The 17920-nt window shown below is 36.9% G+C and overlaps 1 protein-coding gene across 1 annotated transcript in view; it reads left to right on the top strand.

Annotated features, from left to right (window-relative positions):
* Positions 1–1599: 1599 nt before the first annotated feature.
* Positions 1600–17920, top strand: part of LOC106873794 (myosin-16) — a 40373-nt gene continuing 24052 nt past the window's right edge. The window contains exons 1-12 of the mRNA XM_014921309.2: positions 1600–2163; positions 5539–5725; positions 6560–6655; positions 7637–7801; positions 8565–8678; positions 10865–11085; positions 12228–12277; positions 13814–13917; positions 14430–14540; positions 15321–15428; positions 16187–16212; positions 16953–17023. Coding sequence (XP_014776795.2) covers positions 1754–2163; positions 5539–5725; positions 6560–6655; positions 7637–7801; positions 8565–8678; positions 10865–11085; positions 12228–12277; positions 13814–13917; positions 14430–14540; positions 15321–15428; positions 16187–16212; positions 16953–17023 — 1663 coding nt within the window. The 5' untranslated portion in view covers positions 1600–1753. The remainder of the gene's footprint in view (positions 2164–5538; positions 5726–6559; positions 6656–7636; positions 7802–8564; positions 8679–10864; positions 11086–12227; positions 12278–13813; positions 13918–14429; positions 14541–15320; positions 15429–16186; positions 16213–16952; positions 17024–17920) is intronic.

Raw genomic sequence — 17920 nt, 5'->3', positions numbered from 1 at the left:
CCACTTCAACCAATCTCTTCTTGTTGTTCTTAATCAAGGACTCGCATCTTTCTTTAGGAATTTTTTCCCATTCTTCTTGACAAATTTTCTTCAAATCTGGAATGCATGTTGGGGCTCTTGAATGAATTTTAATTTTCAAGTAACGCCACAAATTTTCAATGGGGTTCAAGTCGGGTGACTGTCTCGGCCATTCTAATAATTTTATATTGTGATCGACAATCCATTTTTGGTAGACTTCGCCGTGTGCTTAGGGTCATTATCCTGTTGTAAAACCCGCCCTTCACAAAGCTGGAGCTTTTCTACAGAGTCCCATAAATTATTGTTCAAAATATTTTGGTACATCTCTGCAGTCATTCTACCATCTATCAGATGTAACTTGCCAGTGCCATTTGCAGAGAAACACCCCCATCTCCAAACTCTATAGTAGGAATTGTGTTTTTCGGCGAATAGGCGGTACCATCTCTCCTCCAAACATGGCTACGCGAATTTCGTCTAAACAATTAAATTTTCAACTCGTCTGTCCATAGAACATTTTCTCAGAATGTATCAGATTTAGCTTTATGTTCATAAACAAATTCTAAATGGGCATCTCTATGCTTTTTAGTCAACAGCGGAGTTTTTCTAGGAGAGCATGACTTCAGTTCATTCCTATGAAGTTCATTGCTGATTGTTCGTAGTGTAACACTAATCCCCGAAGGTAACAAATCTTCTTGAAACTCTTTTCTGGTGATCATTGCATTTTTTTCTTTGCTTCATTTTTCTTAAAGATCTAGGAGAAACCTTGCGTGGTGCACCGGATCTTATTTTTTTTCAACAGTTCCCGATTTTGTATATCTTTGAATAAATGAAGATATGATAGAAAATGGAATACAAAGGGTCTCTGATATTTTCCTGTAACTTTTTCCTGCTTTCCACTATTCAATAATTAAGTTTTTCACTGAATTTGTGAGTTCTTTACTTTTCGCCATTATTACGACACTACTTTATGTTGTCTCAGTACTGAATGAAGGAGCTAACGTTTTGACACTTAAAAAATGATAAGATTATTGGAACAAACGAGTAAGTTCTAGTCGAAAAAAATTATTTTAACAGTATTTTGTGGCACAGAAAAAATCATAAATTTATTCTGTACGAATACTTTTTTCACCCTTAAATATCTATAGTTGTATATAAATTCATAAGTTACTATAATTTATTAGTTTTTTTTGCATATTCTTAGTTTATGCATGTGTATGCGAATATAGTATTGGTATATCCCATTTATGCTCATTAGAAATTAAATAAATAAAGAATTTTGGCATGTACGAATATTTATTTCCCCCCACTGTACCTACATATACAGGCTAATGCACACAAGAATATTTATGTGGTAATTGAAATTGATCTCTGCAATGCCTAATACATCCTGCTGATCTGAAACTGATCTATGTAACCAAAGACTACATTTGCTTTTGCTAAAAAATAGATCTTACACTATTAATATCCTCTTTGCATGCCTTCCCCTCTCTTTCCCTGCCACTCAGTTCCTTTATCTTTCTACAATTTTCACTACAACACTTCCTTGTTATTTGTTATATATAAGAAGATATAACGTCTTAGACTCGATCTTTTGGCATAGTAAGAAAACAACAGCAGGTCGTACAACGTTCTGCAGAACCTTTTTCCGAGCGCAATTCGTTCTCCAAGCAGTGAGTCGTTTCTTATTATATTCCCACATTTCTCTTTAACACAAAATCTTTGAATAACAACAAAAATGAATCAAGAAATAAAAGCAAGAAAACCAGTGAGACGTGTGGGACGAAAAAGACCAGCTCCCATCCATCCAGCTCCAGTGGTCTTGCCAGGTAGAGTGGCAGCAGAACATGGCCAAAAACATGTTGCTGAAATGAAAAATAACAGGGAAAAAGAAAAGATAGAGATGAAAGCTTTAAATATAAAACTTACCACCGTTCTTACAAAAATACGTTACTTAGAAGCTGAAAACAAACATCTGAAAAATAACTTGAGTGCTCAGAATGAATTTAAATATGATAAGATTAAGATCTTATACGAAGATCGACTGGATGAGTTGAAAGCACTTCTAAAAGACAAAGATGAGGAACTTGCAGCTGTGAAGTCCAAAAATGAATCGCTTGAAGAAGAAGTTGACGATTTGAGTGAACAGTAAGTGAAATTTGCTCTCAATATTTGATTTTTGCACGCCTTTATTATATCCTTTAAAACTTCTACGCATCATAAACGTTCATCTTTAAGGTTAGGTCAATTTTTCTTGACTAGATTACTTCAATTTCCTTTAAATTTTCTTTCTCCACATTCTACCTAAAGTGAATTTTCGCATTCTAGTTAGGCTCTTGAAATTTTAAAATTTGCAACACTTAAGATATCAATATTAAGCACAGACATTTTGCTTGGTCTGTTTGTTGCAGAACAAAACTTCTAGGTCCATTCTCATATTCTATGTAAAAAAAAAAAAAAAAAGTCGGTCTGGCGAGTCGTTCATTTTTAAAAGGAATCTTGATATAGCTCGACATTCAGACAGTGGAGTTAGGGGACATCTCATACAGAAATATCAAAAGGATTCAGCTAAATTGGCAATATCTAGACAAATAGCATTTGAGTTGTTAGGTCAGGCATACTTTTTGATTTAAGATTATATAGATTTCTGACGAAATGAAATTCCTATCCACCCTAGCTTTCATGCTTAGTGTAAGTCTGTGTAAACTGATTTCTTTATTTGATTAGTTCCCTGTGGTTGTTATGAGTATTATGGCACATTTCTAGTCTATGTCAAGCTATGATGGAAGTGAAGCCCCTATCAAATTTAACTAAGCTTTCAATAATTCGACTTTGTTGACTTAATCAAATCATTCTCTCTACACCATTCGTGTTTCTATTGTCAATACATCAATATAACTTTGAATGTTTGTAATCACGATAATGATACTATCTGAATAAATTAACATGATCCATGAGTTTAAAAGCCGAAAATGTTCTTTCTCGAACGAGTTGATTGTGAGAAAAATTAGTAAAAACTCAAGAGGGGGGAAAATCTTTAAAAATTGGGGGAATGGGAAAATTGCGTCGAACCAAAACTAAACAAGAATGAAGCTTTTGTAATGCAGTTCAGTGAAGACACTAGGGAAACCACTCATACGAGCCACAGTTGACACCATTGAAAGACTTTGAGGGAATTGAACTGATCAGAGATCCATCCAATCCAATTCCAAGAATTTTTTATGAAATATTATTGGAGGTGATGTCTTGATTTTATAAACATAAAAAGAATTCAGCCCGTTTTAGAAGTTTCAGAACACTTACAACGAACTATATTAATATTTTTGCTAATATTGGCTGCTGTTACCTATGGATATACTCACTAGAATTGTGAACTAAATAATATTTGCAATAATTTCACTGGAGCACAATAACTTACATGCGAGGTCTCAATTATCAGATACTCGTTCATATCGGTAGTGTCGCAACGTCCAATCGAATTTCAATAATTTATACTGCGTCATATCATAGAGATAATCTTCCTGGTCCACTTCCTGCATAATATTTCAACCAACCAACGCCGCCACTTAACATAATTGGTTGTCATTAACCGGGATGTTGATTAATGCTTAGATAATGTTACTGATTATATATTTTTTTTTACTTACTGCGGCCATACTTGGGTACCGCCTGGAAAGATTTAATCGAATAAGTCGGGGGAAGTAAAAAACGAACACCGCTTGTTCAGTACTGATTTGGGACAAACAGACACAAACAAACACACACACACACACACACACACACACATAACATGCTTCTTTCAGTTTTCGTATTTGACATTCTCCCAAATGGCTTTGGTCGGCTATCAAGGAGTTGGGAAGCAAACGTCTTACCATACAACCCCTATGACTACCACTATGGATTGAGTAAAGAAAAAGCGTACTCTCATCGATCTCAGTATAGCTGTACGCTAACGACTCGCTGTTGTAATGTCAACATGTATGCTGTCCATGTTAACTGCTACCCGCTGTCCATGTTAACTGCTACCTGCTGTCCATGTTAAAATGTTATCTGCTCTCCGTAAGGTAGAGGCGCAATGGCCCAATTGTTAGGGCAGCGGACTCGCGGTCGTAGGATCGCGGTTTCGATTCCCAGACCGGGCGTTGTGAGAGTTTATGGAGCGAAAACACCTAAAGCTCCACGAGGCTCCGGCAGGGGATGGTGGTGAACCCTGCTGTACTCTTTCTCTCACTCTTTCTTCCTGTTTCTGTTGTGCTTGTAATTCAAAGGGTCATCTGTGTCACGCTGAATATCTCCGAGAACTAGGTTAAGGGTGCCATACTGGGGCACTGCGTTGAAGAATTCAAGTTGAACGTATCGACCCCATAATTTTTTTCCCCTTTTACTTGTTGCAGTTATTAGACTGCGACCATGCTGGGGTACTACCTTGTAATATTTTTAGATGACTGTATAGAACACAGAAATTTTTTGTAAAGTCAAGTCAAAACCACCTTAGTTATATATTTCGTTTTTTGTGTGATTTTTTTTCCTTTGTTCTTATTAAATCATTAGACTGCAGCAATGTTGGGGAACCGCTTTGAAGAATTTTTGGTCGAATTATCGACCCCAGAATTTTTGTTAGGTGATTTTCAACCAGCGCATGAAGTTGAGCTTAGAAGATCTCTCCACATGCTAGAAATAACAGCCAAATGTCTTGAAGTTTTTGTTATTTCACAGAAACGAAAATAAAACAAAAACACAATTTTATGTCTCTATTCTATGATGTATCATTTATGTATATAATGCTTCCCTTATTTTCAAACCCCATAACTCTAAAATTATAAGGCATAGTGGGGAAAATATTTGTTCACACCAGTGGCTTTGAGAATCACAATGTGAAATGGGTTTAAATTTGTAAAGAAAATTGTAGTGATCTGCCATGGAACAACAACATCGACAAAAATATCGGTGATTACCCACACCTTGTTTCTGGTGGAAAGAGGACACACTGTCAGACACATCTTTAAGGATTCCACATAACCACTTCACCATTTGGGCTACCAGGGCCTCAAGGCTGGAGTCCCTTGCAAGGGTAAGACAATTCTTTGACCCTTGTTAGATGTCATCCTACTGTTGCTGGTATAGGGGGGGGGGCATAACATTTTAAGCTTCAAGGCCCCAATTTTGTAGATACGCCTCTGATATACAATTTTCTTTCTATACTTTAAGTCCTAAAACTCTGATGATAACTACAAGTACAACGGAATGGTCAGATAATATTTTTTCTTCTGTCTGTCCTAAGAAATCTGTCTCAAATTAAGTTTCACACATACAGAATAAGCAAAGAAATAAAGAAACTAAATAAGGAACGGTGGCATTTTCATGGATCATTTGGTATTTTTCTGTATAATTTTATCATAATGCTGGCGCTATTTTATTAGAATATGAAACTATTCAGCCTTACCATACATACCAGCCACACCAATCCATACCTAGCATAAATAAATATTTCTTAGCCAAACCATTTCACTGTTTTTCTGTCAGATTAAGCCAAGTGCAGGACGAGAAAGACAGAGTGCAAAGCGACAACGATGGCTTACACGATGATGTTGCCCGCTACATTGCAGACAGCGAAACCAGCAGAAGAAGGGCAAGTGAACTGCAGAAGCAACTTGAAGACTGGAAGGCCAGAAATGGCATCGTTGTGAATCAAATGAATGCACTTAGAGAGGTACGTTGCAATACTTTGAAGTCGTAATCTCTCACATATATACATCCCAACCAAACATACACACACACATACACCTACCCACACCCACACCCACAGACATATATATATATTCGACGGGCTTCTTTGAGTTTCTGTCTACCAAATCCACTCACAAATAGAAAACACTTGCCGAAGGTGCCAGGCAGTGGGACTGAACACAGAAGCATATATTTGGCAAGCAAGCTTCTTACTATACAGCCACATATGTATAATACCCTTGATTATCGTTGGCTTCCAGTTTTTTGGCATATTTGGTTTTGATGAAAAGTAGGAAGAAAGGTCAGTTTCGACCTCTTTGGGGCTTTTGAGTAATAAACCATCAAATGATTTTGTAAGGTTCGAAACAAATAGCAATCAGAAGGAGCGAGGTACGGGGAATAAGACAGGTGAGTGATTTTTTCCCCAAACAAGTTGTTCTATTTTTCTTGATGTAATCTTTGTAATGTGGACGCCTCGCATTATCTTGATGAAACACCACTTCCTTATGACTCGCCAAAGCAGGCCTGGTGTTTTTTGAACCCAATACTCCTCTAAAGAATAACGCGTTGTCGCCTATCATATTATGGAGAGTCATTCTGCAAAGTCCCCTGACTCTAAAACGTCGGTTATCAAAGTACTGCATAAACTTCTAATAATAGTATGTGTGCGTGTAGGTGGCAACACAAAATAGTTCCTTTTGGGAGCCGATTTCACTTTTCTTATTTTTGTACTTTATCTTCCATCCAGGATTAATTATTGATGTAAAGCGTATTTTATAATAAAGAATGATGAAAATATTTGTTTATTTTTCTGTAGGAACTAAAAAATGAAACTACTCAAAGACTGGAGTTAGCAAACTGTACCGTGAAGCTGGAAGACGAACTTTCTTTCAATTATGATATCCACGATGTTGTAATGTTGCTCTTATTTTTTTCCCTTTCCTGTTTTTTTCTTTTCTTGCACGAGAATTGCCATGTAGTTTTTAGTTATTTTTTATTTTATAAATTCCTCATGGTGTTTACAACTTCCTGGAATCAGATTGCGTCAATTTCGCAATCATAATTAAAGAATCACTGCTTTTCAAGAGATCAGTTACAACTATCTCAGTAAGCTGGTAAACTACAAATGACAGTGTCGGTGCCTCCTATCTGCAGTTACTTACGACTTGATCACTTATCTATAAACTTATCTACATACTTATCTCTCAAAATGACCCATTACACATATTTGATTATATATAACAATGGACAGACATCGCTAATCGTTCTGAGAAGCAGAAGTGCTTTCATTAGTTTATTCTGTTGAAATTCCTCTCAACAATTTTCGGAATTTGGTGGGAGAATTTACTTTGATACGATGAAGAAAGTATTCAGTGTTGACAGCATATCTGCCCTGGCCCAGAAGAAGATGTATGCCAGCAATTTGCCTTAGCATTATGTTTTAAATCTACGACACCTCAATAAAACCTAATATTAGCTTCTTAAAATGCATTGAAATAGTAGAATATTTACCACACCGGACAAAAGGTTTAGCGTCAATGTAATCGGCTTAGGCCCCCCCCCCCACATCCAAAAAATTGCTGGCCTTTTGCTAACATTTGAAACCATTATTGCTATTCTAACCAAGGCGGCGAACTGGCAGAATCGTTAGGAACCAAGTAAAATGCTTAGCGGCATTTTGTTCAACTTTACAATGAGAGGTCAAATTCCGTCGAGATCGCCATTACCTTTAATCCCTCCGGGGTCGATAAAATACGTACCAGCTGAGTACTAGGATCAATTTGATCGACTTACCCCACCCCCGAATTTGCTGTCTTCGTGTCAAAATTTGAAACCAATAGTTACTTCCTAACCTCCGTTTTACCTATTGTTTTGTTTTAAATACTATTTGTAGGAGGTCAAGGAATTACAGGCGATGATATCAAAATTGAAGAAGATACCCGATTTCGATGAAACATGGAAGGCCGAAATTGGAAATATAGTTGCTGATTTAAGCGCCCAGTATGAGGATCAAATGAGAAAAACTATTGCTGCTATGGAAAGTAAACATGCATTAGAGGTAAAGAAATATATAGAAAGATCAAATATGCTTTAAACAGTTGGAAAATAAACCTTATAAAATCTGTTTGTTCTCCTGATACTTCAGATAATATCAGCCACGTTGTTTAGTATGTTTATATGCATTGCCATTTCCGATACTAAATTTATATTGATCAATATGCATTGTACGAAAGAACAAATATAGTTGGATGCTTTAAAACAGTTGGAAAATTAACCACCTAATAGATTGTTTGTTCTTCTGGTATTTTGTCGTTTTGTAATCCGTAAATCTTCTATAAATCCACAGGGACTATACCACGCCTCTTTTCAGGCTCATTATACCACATTTCTAGAGTTCGAATTTCATCTTAATATCAGCTCTAAACAGTGGCCATACAACTTCAAATCATCCTTGAAGAGCTCATAGTTCATACTTAGAGTTTTGTTTTCTTTGTAGAAAGCGTTCTTTTCGGGTGGGATAGACAAGCATTTTTTTTCCCGATCGCTAGGGGAAATTACAGGTTGTATACACAACGCACAGATTTGAATGGAAGAGGGCTCAGGCAAGCTCTCTTTATTTTAATTTTTTTTTCAAGTCAATTGTAGAAGGAAAGGGAGTCCAGGAACTGTTTATGTTAATTTTACTCATCATGCCTATTTTTTCATAATCAGTTCTGAACAAGAATCCAACAATTTGTAACTTATCCTTGTAATATCTCTTCAGCTACTGCGATTTGGAAGACAAATAAACCATAAAAATTATAATTTTATTATCTCCATAGTTACAGTTAATGAAGGCAAATGCCAAGCCCAGAGAAGATGTTATAGCTAAGAGAAGAGATTTGCGCAAGGAAGAGGGTAATAAGTTGGGTAAAATAAGAGACCTTGAAACTCAGGTAAGGAACATTACATCAATCAACTAACCAGCTAATCAATCAATCAATCTATCTATCTATCTATCTATCTATCTATCTATCTATCTATCTATCTATCTATCTATCTGTCTGTCTGTCTGTCTGTCTGTCTATCTACATATATACCAGTATACAAACGTGCGTGTACCAGTATACAAACGAGTACTAGGCTTATAAGTCCTGGGGTCGATTTCCTCGACTAAAGGCGGTGCTTCAGCATAGCCGCAGTGAAATGACTGAAACAAGTAAAAGAATAAATATTACAATATAATATACATAGTATACACAAATTTAGTAAAAAACAGACTCCTGGAGTTACAAAGACTAGGCCAAGAGATTCGTTTGACAAGAGTTACTATCAAATAGAGTTAAATGGCTTCAAAATACGTTGTGTTCGAATAAAGTACATACATCTAGATACCTGTAAGTATTAGCCTACTAAGAAATTAAAAATAATAATGTCATAAAATAAAATAAATAAATGATGAACAACCACAGCCACATAGTTGTATATTCATATTCTCATTGATCTACATACAAAGAAATGAACATTAGTACACAATGAAACTAGTATGTATACATAAGTATAAACATAATTCTTTGCTTTCTTTGCGCCCTTTTAAAGGCTAGCCAGGCTCATGGGCCCGGTTTCCCGGTTTAAATGGTGTATGTTTTCCCCAGCTGGACGGGACACCAGTCCATCGCAGCATTACTCATTTTTGCCAGCTGAGTGGACTGGAGCAACGTGAAATGAAGTGTTTTGCCCAAGAACACAACGCGTCGCCCGGTCCAGGAATCGAAACCACAATCTTACGATTATGGTGCTGACACCCTAACCACTAGGCCACGCACCTCCACATAAACATAATACATAACTGAATATGTACTGACTGAAACACTTAAATATGCACAATATAAAAAAAATATGCATATGTACCTAGAGAGGAATGTGCGTACGTATAAGAATATCTTTTTTCTTTGTCTACCTATTAGAGTAATTTCCCTTTTATTCAACGTTTTGTCATAGCGTGTGTAGCCATTAATAGCCGGCGAGAATGTATCGTAGCTCTTCGCTCCGATATTTGAAACTCTGAGTACTATAATGACAACCGTTTACTGTTTGTTCTAAATTATAACATATATAAATAATCCTCTATTACTAAATAAATTGACCATACATCGTCTTCAGCACAATCCATAAACGAAGTAGTTTGTAATTTGTTACACTTTGTTCTAATACTTAACATAACGAATAAGTAAGGTGCATATTGCTCAGTTTTAGATCAATCATGATCAAGCAGCTGTATGTCTAAATACGTTCTACAACCAGGTAAGGGCTAGTTTCACCTAATAACAATAATAATACGGGATGGTTGGAATACATTTCACAGTTTGCATAAAAGCAAAAGAAAATAAATTTCCCATCGAGAAATAAAAAATCATTCTAAAAAATCAAAATGCATCAACTAGATCAAATAATTAAAGTAATACCAATAATACTTAAAGTAGCCGCACTCAGCTTCTACTAAGGCCTCACAACGGTCCCAGAATCTGGTGCATGCATTCTTCAATGTATCCTTGCGAAGGTTTGAAACACCTCCCTGATCTTGATCACCATTTCGGCCTTGGTGTTGCAGGTAGAGCGCTTGGTGTCTTTCTCAACCGCGCCCGACGCGGGAGAATTAGAAGGACTAGAAACAGGTTTTGTGAAGTCATAGAAATTCTCAAACATCCACAACAGGACCTTTCCGGAGATCTGGCGAGGAACCGAATCCCGCTGTAACATACATACTGCCTTCCAACAGCAATCCTCACCAGCTAGATATTGACCAGTCTCCAACAGCCTGACGTAGCTGTTTCAATTGAGCCTAAGGCCCTGTTCAAAGGTGTGGAACAGCATTAAAATATTTGGCTGGTTTCCAGTCCTCCATATCAGTTAACTTTTTCTAAACTTCACCTTCCAGCGCCGCTGATTGTTCACCAATGCAGGAATGTATTTCTGTAAAAAATGGAAGGCATAAAAAAATTGTCAAATTTAGCCGAATACTCTGTAAAAAAAATTATGTTTCAACAGTTTTGTGGTAATTAATAATTGTATAATAATTAATAATTAATAATTATATAATATTTAACAATTAATAATTGCATTATTTATTATGTCTTTATAGATAGCAAATTTGAAAAGTAAAATTAATGAATTAGAATCTAAACTGGACGAGGCAGTAAACGGGCGTGAATCTGACGCTGCGAGTTACGAGGCCGAGATTGAGCGCTTGCGTAGAGAGTTGGAGGAAATATTGACAATTTTCCAAGACCTGGCAAATGATAAGAACTTCCTAGGGATGAATATTGCAGCATGTCAGGCACTCTTTGAAGCAGAAAATAGCAGGTAAATAAATATTTAACTTAATATGATAATATTCTAAAAGTCTTTCCATTCTTTCGTGGGTTCCGACTTGCTGATGAAGTCGCAGAGACACTGTTGGAACAAAAGGGATAAGGAACGCGGTAAAATTCGTTGTCTAGGTTTCAACAAGGCTAAGAGGGAGGAGGAAAGAGAGTGAGAGAGAAAGTGGGAGAGAGACAGAGAGAGGGAAGGAAGGAAAGAGGAGGAAAGAAAGTAAGAAAGCAAGAGACGGTCAGGTAGGTAGTAAAAGAAGGATCGACGCTAGGCTGCGTTCCTGAAACTAAGTTGACTTCGATGGGGTTTGAGCTCACCTCTGGGCACTAGTTTAACATTTGTTGATAATAATTTGTGAGGTGTACTTTGAACAGTGGGATTCGAAAAGGAAGAGATATTCATTTCTACTTTAGGCACAAGCCTCGAAATTTTGGGGGGAGTGGGGCCAGTCGATTAAATCGACCCCAGTACGCAACTGGTACTTAATTTATCGACCCCCGAAAGGATGAAAGGCAAAGTCGACCCCGGTGGAATTTGAACTCAGAACGTAAAGACAGACGAAATGCCGCTAAGCATTCCGCCCGGCGTGCTAACGTTTCTGCTAGCTCACCACCTCAGAGAAGAGATATTCTGTAGTGGTGAAACCGAACAGTGATCAGAGAATTCACAATGAGCATTGAATTACATATGTTGTTGTTTGCAATCTCGCTGGTCTAATTGAACCTCACGAATTGTCTGTTTGACAGATATCAACATTCATCAGAGAAAATAATTTGTTTGCTGAATTCTTTAAGCAACAGCCTGTAATCTTGTTAGATTGACCCGTCCGGCGTAGCTTCGACTGAGAAGGTAAATAATATGTTCCGATCAGCTCGGTGTCTCAGTCTCCTCACAAATTCTGAATTGCGTGAGTTATGTAGATATATCATTAGATATTCCGTTCGATTCTGCCAGAACATATGAATAAATTATTCTTTGGATTTTCGCTGTTCCGCGTAAACCTCCCGAAACACTGGATCATGTATTCCCGAAAACAGGTTTTGTCTCTCTTGGAGAACGTCTTTCATTAAATTCACATATTAACCTACAACATTTATTGAAATTACATTAAACATATCTTAATTTTACAGTGAGCGTTCGAAATCAGTTGAACCCCATAATGATGGATCTCAAACAGAAGGTGAGTCGGCGTTCGCGAACGCATTAGCAACAGCGAGTTGCATTTGTCTTCATCATTTCCTTCATAAAAGAATGCAACATATATATATATATATATATATATATATATATATATATATATATACATACACACACACACACATATATATATATCTACGTATTTCTCTCTCTCCCCCTCTCTCCCCCTCTCTCACCTCCCCCTCTCCCTCTCTCTCTCTATATATAAATGTGTGGTGTGCTTGTATGTGCTTGTTATGTACCTTGGGCTATTAAATCATTGGTAAAGTGGCAAGAATGATATCGTAACACAATGTACAGGTACACAACGAACTCATTCAGATCCGACCGCAGACAGTAATCTACAACAAATACAGATAGACAAACAGCTAAAAAAACAGAATGAGCGAAACAGAGACGTGTGTGTGTGTGTGTGAGAGAGAGAGAGAGAGAGAGAGAGAAGACGAATGATAGAATTCAAGAGAGAAGTGAGAGAGAGAGAGGGTGTACAATCTATTCTATTAGTAGACTAGTTCCTCATTTATTGACGCCAATAGATAGGAAGTCAAGGCCGACCCCAGGGATTTATTCTCAGAGGGTAACAGTTAGCATAAGAGAGCTCTCACAATTCTGAGATTGCTTCATTGTGTTTGTGTATACCGTGAAATCCTGGGTCTGGCACGTCGCTAGGGGTTTTCTTGTCGAAGTACCATGAGGTAGTGTGAAGGCGCGTGGCGTAGTGGTTAGGGTATTCGGCTCGCGATCGTAGGGTCCACGTGTTCGATTCCCGGTGGTGCGTTGTGTTCTTAAGCAAGACGCTTTATTTCACGTTGCTCGAGTTCACTCAGCTGCCAAAAATGAGTAGTACTTGTATTTCAAGGGGCCAACATTGTCACACTCTATGTCTCGCTGTATCTCCCTGAGACGTATATGAAGTGGTACGCGTGTCTGTGGAGTGCTCAGCCACTTGCACCTTAATCTCACGAGCAAGCTGTTCCGTTGATCGAATCAACTGGAACCCACGTCATGGTAAGTGACGGAGTGCCAGTTATCATGAGGTAGTGAGTTCGAATGCTGGACCGGGCTGTGTGTTAGGTTCATGAGTAAGACTTTAATTTATGTTGCTCCAGTTCAGTCAGCTATAGGAATGAGTTGCGATGTCACTGGTACCAAGCTGTATTAGCCTTTGCCTTTCCCTTGGATAACCTGTGTGTGTGTGTGCGTGCTTGTGTGTGTGTGTGTGTGTGTGTGTGTGTGTGTGTGTGTGTGTGTGTGTGTGTGTGTGTGTGTGTGTGTGTGTGTGTGTGTGTGTGCACGCGCGCGTGTATATATATATATATATATATACATATACCTGTAAATCTATATAGAAATATATACATACATGTGTTTATCTTTGTATACACACACACACGCAAGCAGATACCCCCCACGCACGCACGCACACACACGCACGCACGCATGCACGCGCACGCACGCACACACACTTGTTCATATATCTACAGTTTATAATATTCATACCTCTGGAAATTTTCTTCAGATAAAGAGACTATGGATCGTCGTACAAGTGGCTCTGTGAAAGTCGTTGAAGTAGCAACCGATGGAAAATACATTAAACTTGAAGACCATGCTAAGTTCCCAAAAGTAAGCGTGCATATCTTTCGGTCGTTTCTTAGTGTTCCTGATGATAGATACAATTCTGTCCTTTTATACCATTTTCTCATACATACACCTTCACAGCCAATAGTTTAACGGTCATGAAAGGTAAGTACCTTTGGCCACTTTGTGTACGTAACAACAACGTCATTGCTCAGTCCCACTGTCGTTGTTTGTTCCTTCTCGAGCCATGCCTGGTTTCCCGGTTTCATTAGCGTATAGGTTCCCCAAGTGGATGGGACGCCGGTCCGTCGCAGCTCAGTGCCACTGCTTTATTGAAACCGCAGCAAATCTTCACCCTTCTCTTTCTCTCTCTCACACACACATACACAACACACATACATATACACGCGTACTCGCAAACATACACGTACACACACGCAAACATGGAAATCTATTTTCCTTCTGTAATATTCAATGATACATTGCCTACCCGCTTAATTCATTATTATCAATATTCCTTTTCTACTGTCTTATGTATATGCTCTTTCGAATCGTAGGGTGCAACAAGCATAAAGAACTGGATATTGACTCAAACCCTTGACAATGGCAAGAGCCACACCCATAAATTTACCAATGGTAACGTGTTTGCTTCTAACAAAATTGTCAAAGTAAGTATGTGTTATTTTATGTTTATTATTACGACGATAATAGAGAAGGCGACCTAGTGACGAGAATGGAATACCATGTGTATCGATTGCTGGGAGCCAGCATGCCCTATAACAATGTTGAGTAATATTAGTTCTATTGTTTCTGATATGTTAACAATAATATTTTTTCTTTCATTACGTTGATCCATGATGAAAATGAAGTGTAGGGGGAATAAGAGAAGGAAGAAAGAATTCATTTGCTTTCCACTTGTGTTACTAAGCTTATGTTTAATTTGTGTCTATATTAGTTATATTAAAATCATTAACAGTTAATTCAAAATGGATGCTACCTCTCTGACCACTACAGTAAACACGGACAAAAAACAGTTGCTAATCATCCTGCGTATAGTCAAAATTGTTAGAGTAGTGGGACATAATGCCTAGTGTTATTCATTCCACCTCGTCTTAGTTCAAATTCTGCTAAGTTCTAATTTACCTTTCAGCCGTCTGAGGTTGATCAATCTTTCAGACTTTTTGCCTTGGCAGAATCGTTAGCGTATCCGAAAAATACGCTTTGACATTTATTTCCGGCTTTTTATTCGCATTTTGAAATCCTGCAGTAGTCAACTTTTCCGTCTACCACTTCGATTTTATAAAATAAAATTACCGGTGAAGAACTGGAGTCCATGTAGTCAACTAAAACTCTGTTTCATAGTTCTTACCTTATGTCTAAGTTAGAAGAAATATTACTTTTGTTGGTGATGCTGTTACTATAATTAAAGTTTTTGTATACATCTTTAGATTTGGGGATCAAAACACGGTGCCGGGCAAGATGGAATCACATCTTCTGATGTCACCGAATGGGATACATCAACATCGACAATTTCTTTAAAAGACACCGAAAACATGGTAAGATTTCTTAATTTAGTGCTTTAACACACACATATTCTCTCAGACTTTTCTCTCTATATCTCCTCAGTACATTACTCTTTCTAAGTTCATGCACTTCGAGAGTTGATCTTATTCTTTGTAAGCCTAGCACTTATTCTATCGATCTCTCTTGTCGAACTGCTAGGTAACGGGGACGTAAAAACATCAGCATCGGTTGTCAAGTGATGTTGGGGGGACAAACACAGACACACAACTATATATATATGTATATATATATATATATATATATATATATATATATACGAGGGGCTTCTTTCAGTTTCTGTCTACCAAATCCACTCACAAGGCTTTGGTCGGATCGAAGCTATAGTAGAAGACACTTGCACAAGGTGCCACGCAGTGGGACTGAACCCGGAACCATGTGGTTGGTAAGCAAGCTACTTACCACACAGCCACTCCCTATACTTTTCTTTTAGCACACAAAAAACATACAAGTTTCATATGAAACATTGTAAATCCGTTAAACAGAACGTATTCTGATTCTCATGTGAAAGAAATAAAGTGTAGTTAAAATAGCTTATGAAGTAATTAAGTTTAGCTTGCTAACACAAAGAGCAGATACAAAATTATTCTAATTACGAGTCAATACCGAAACTCCTGTGTATATTTTCGAGACACAGGCTAGAATGAATCTCCGGGGTACACTGCTTAACTCTCTAATAACTCATGAATTTCCCACTTTATTCATTGGTTTCTCAATTTTTTCCACTTTTCAGGAAATCGATGTCCTTGTTATTAAATAAACGCATGAAAAACATAATGTCTAAGCAGAGAAAATCCGTTTTCGTTGCAGTTAGCACCAATTTTCAGAAAGTCTCTTTTTTTTTTTTTCACTTTATAGTAATAATTTCGGTAATAATTTCAGTTAAAATACTAATTCTAAAGTAAGCTTTTCGTTTTAATATCTTTTCATGATTCGCTAACATTTAAGATAATTATAGGAAATTAGAGTAAATTCGTTTAATAATTTTACAACATTGTTAAACAATTAACAAATATTAATAAACGCTTCCACTTGATACCTTTTGTAGACGAGATTTCAAAAAAGATTGCTATACTACATTTTACCTAGATAATATAACATCATTGTACGGTGTGTTTTGCTTCTAAATGTTTTGTACTTAATAGTATTTCACAGTATAAAAACGCAGAATTTATGTAATACAAAAAAAAAAAGTCGAGGAAATAAGCAACGCTATCGTATGAAAATATCAAATTTTTTCCCGGATCATTATTTCTTATTTTATTAACAACCTTGTACTTTGTTATTCAATTTCGAGAATCCTTTCGTGAAATGTATGAAAAAAAAGGAAAAAATGGCAATAAAACGTTATTAATATATATATTGTCGTATGATTTTTAAATCACCATTAAATAGTGTTTTTCTCGTTTTAATTCTTTATAAGAACAAAATAATGCAAAATCGACAGAATCGATTAGAGTTTGATTGTATTTAATTTATAATATCATCTTATGTTCCAGTTTAAACTTTACTAAGTTAAACGTTGACTTTCGTCCTGCAAGTGTCGATACAATAAAGAAACAGTCAAGAGGTTCGAACCCACTTCACAGCAACTAGAGCAAGCATGTTACAAATTATTCTTGTGTTGACGTATTGTTTATAAATGGGGGTGGAAGGTTGTTTTTGAATTTAAACACTAATGCACACACACACACATTCACAAACACTCCCCGCCACATACATACACACACATCTTTGGAATGTATTTATTCCTGCCTACAAAAGTTTAATATATCTTTAATAAAGAAGTAAAACTCTTTCGTTTGAGTCAAGACATCTTGCAAAACTGTGTGAATTGGTTACTGTGTGTGTGTGTGTGTCTGTGAGTATATTCTGTAAGTACGAGTGAGTGTAGACATGTTTTGATCCACGTAATACAGGGTGTCCACAAAGTCTGGGTACATGGAGTAAATAAAATCATAACATAAACAATTAAATATAAGAAATAATAATTTCTTAAAGTATGTGTTAATCCCCATGTGGGTACATGGAGTAAATAAAATCATAACATAAACAATTAAATGTGGGAAATAATAATTTCTTAAAGTATGTTTTAATCCCCCTGTACCCATGTGTCTGTGGACACCCTGTATAATGTCCCTGCTATTTTGTACGAATTTTCAGCAATTCACTAATCGATAGTATTTGGATCATGTGAATAAGTTCTTGGAGGACTCCGGCATTACAAGACGTTCCATGAGGTCTGATATTCAAAGCCCAGTGCATTTATAGTAATGGATAGAGATGAAAATTAATATCCTGTTCTACACACACGCGCGCGCGCACGCACACTTGCAGGCTTTTGGTTACTGTGGTAAAAATACTCGCCTGTAGTAAAAGGTATAGACACTGTTAACAGCTCAAAGCTATAAACGAGAATTTTTAATCCAAGTTCAACTGCTGTGAACTTGCCTTCAGAATTTGAAAT

This window comes from Octopus bimaculoides, chromosome 21, assembly GCF_001194135.2.
Source record: "Octopus bimaculoides isolate UCB-OBI-ISO-001 chromosome 21, ASM119413v2, whole genome shotgun sequence".
Taxonomy (NCBI): domain Eukaryota; kingdom Metazoa; phylum Mollusca; class Cephalopoda; order Octopoda; family Octopodidae; genus Octopus; species Octopus bimaculoides.
The sequence above is the reverse complement of the archived record's forward strand: the minus strand, read 5'-3'. Positions and strand labels throughout refer to the sequence as shown.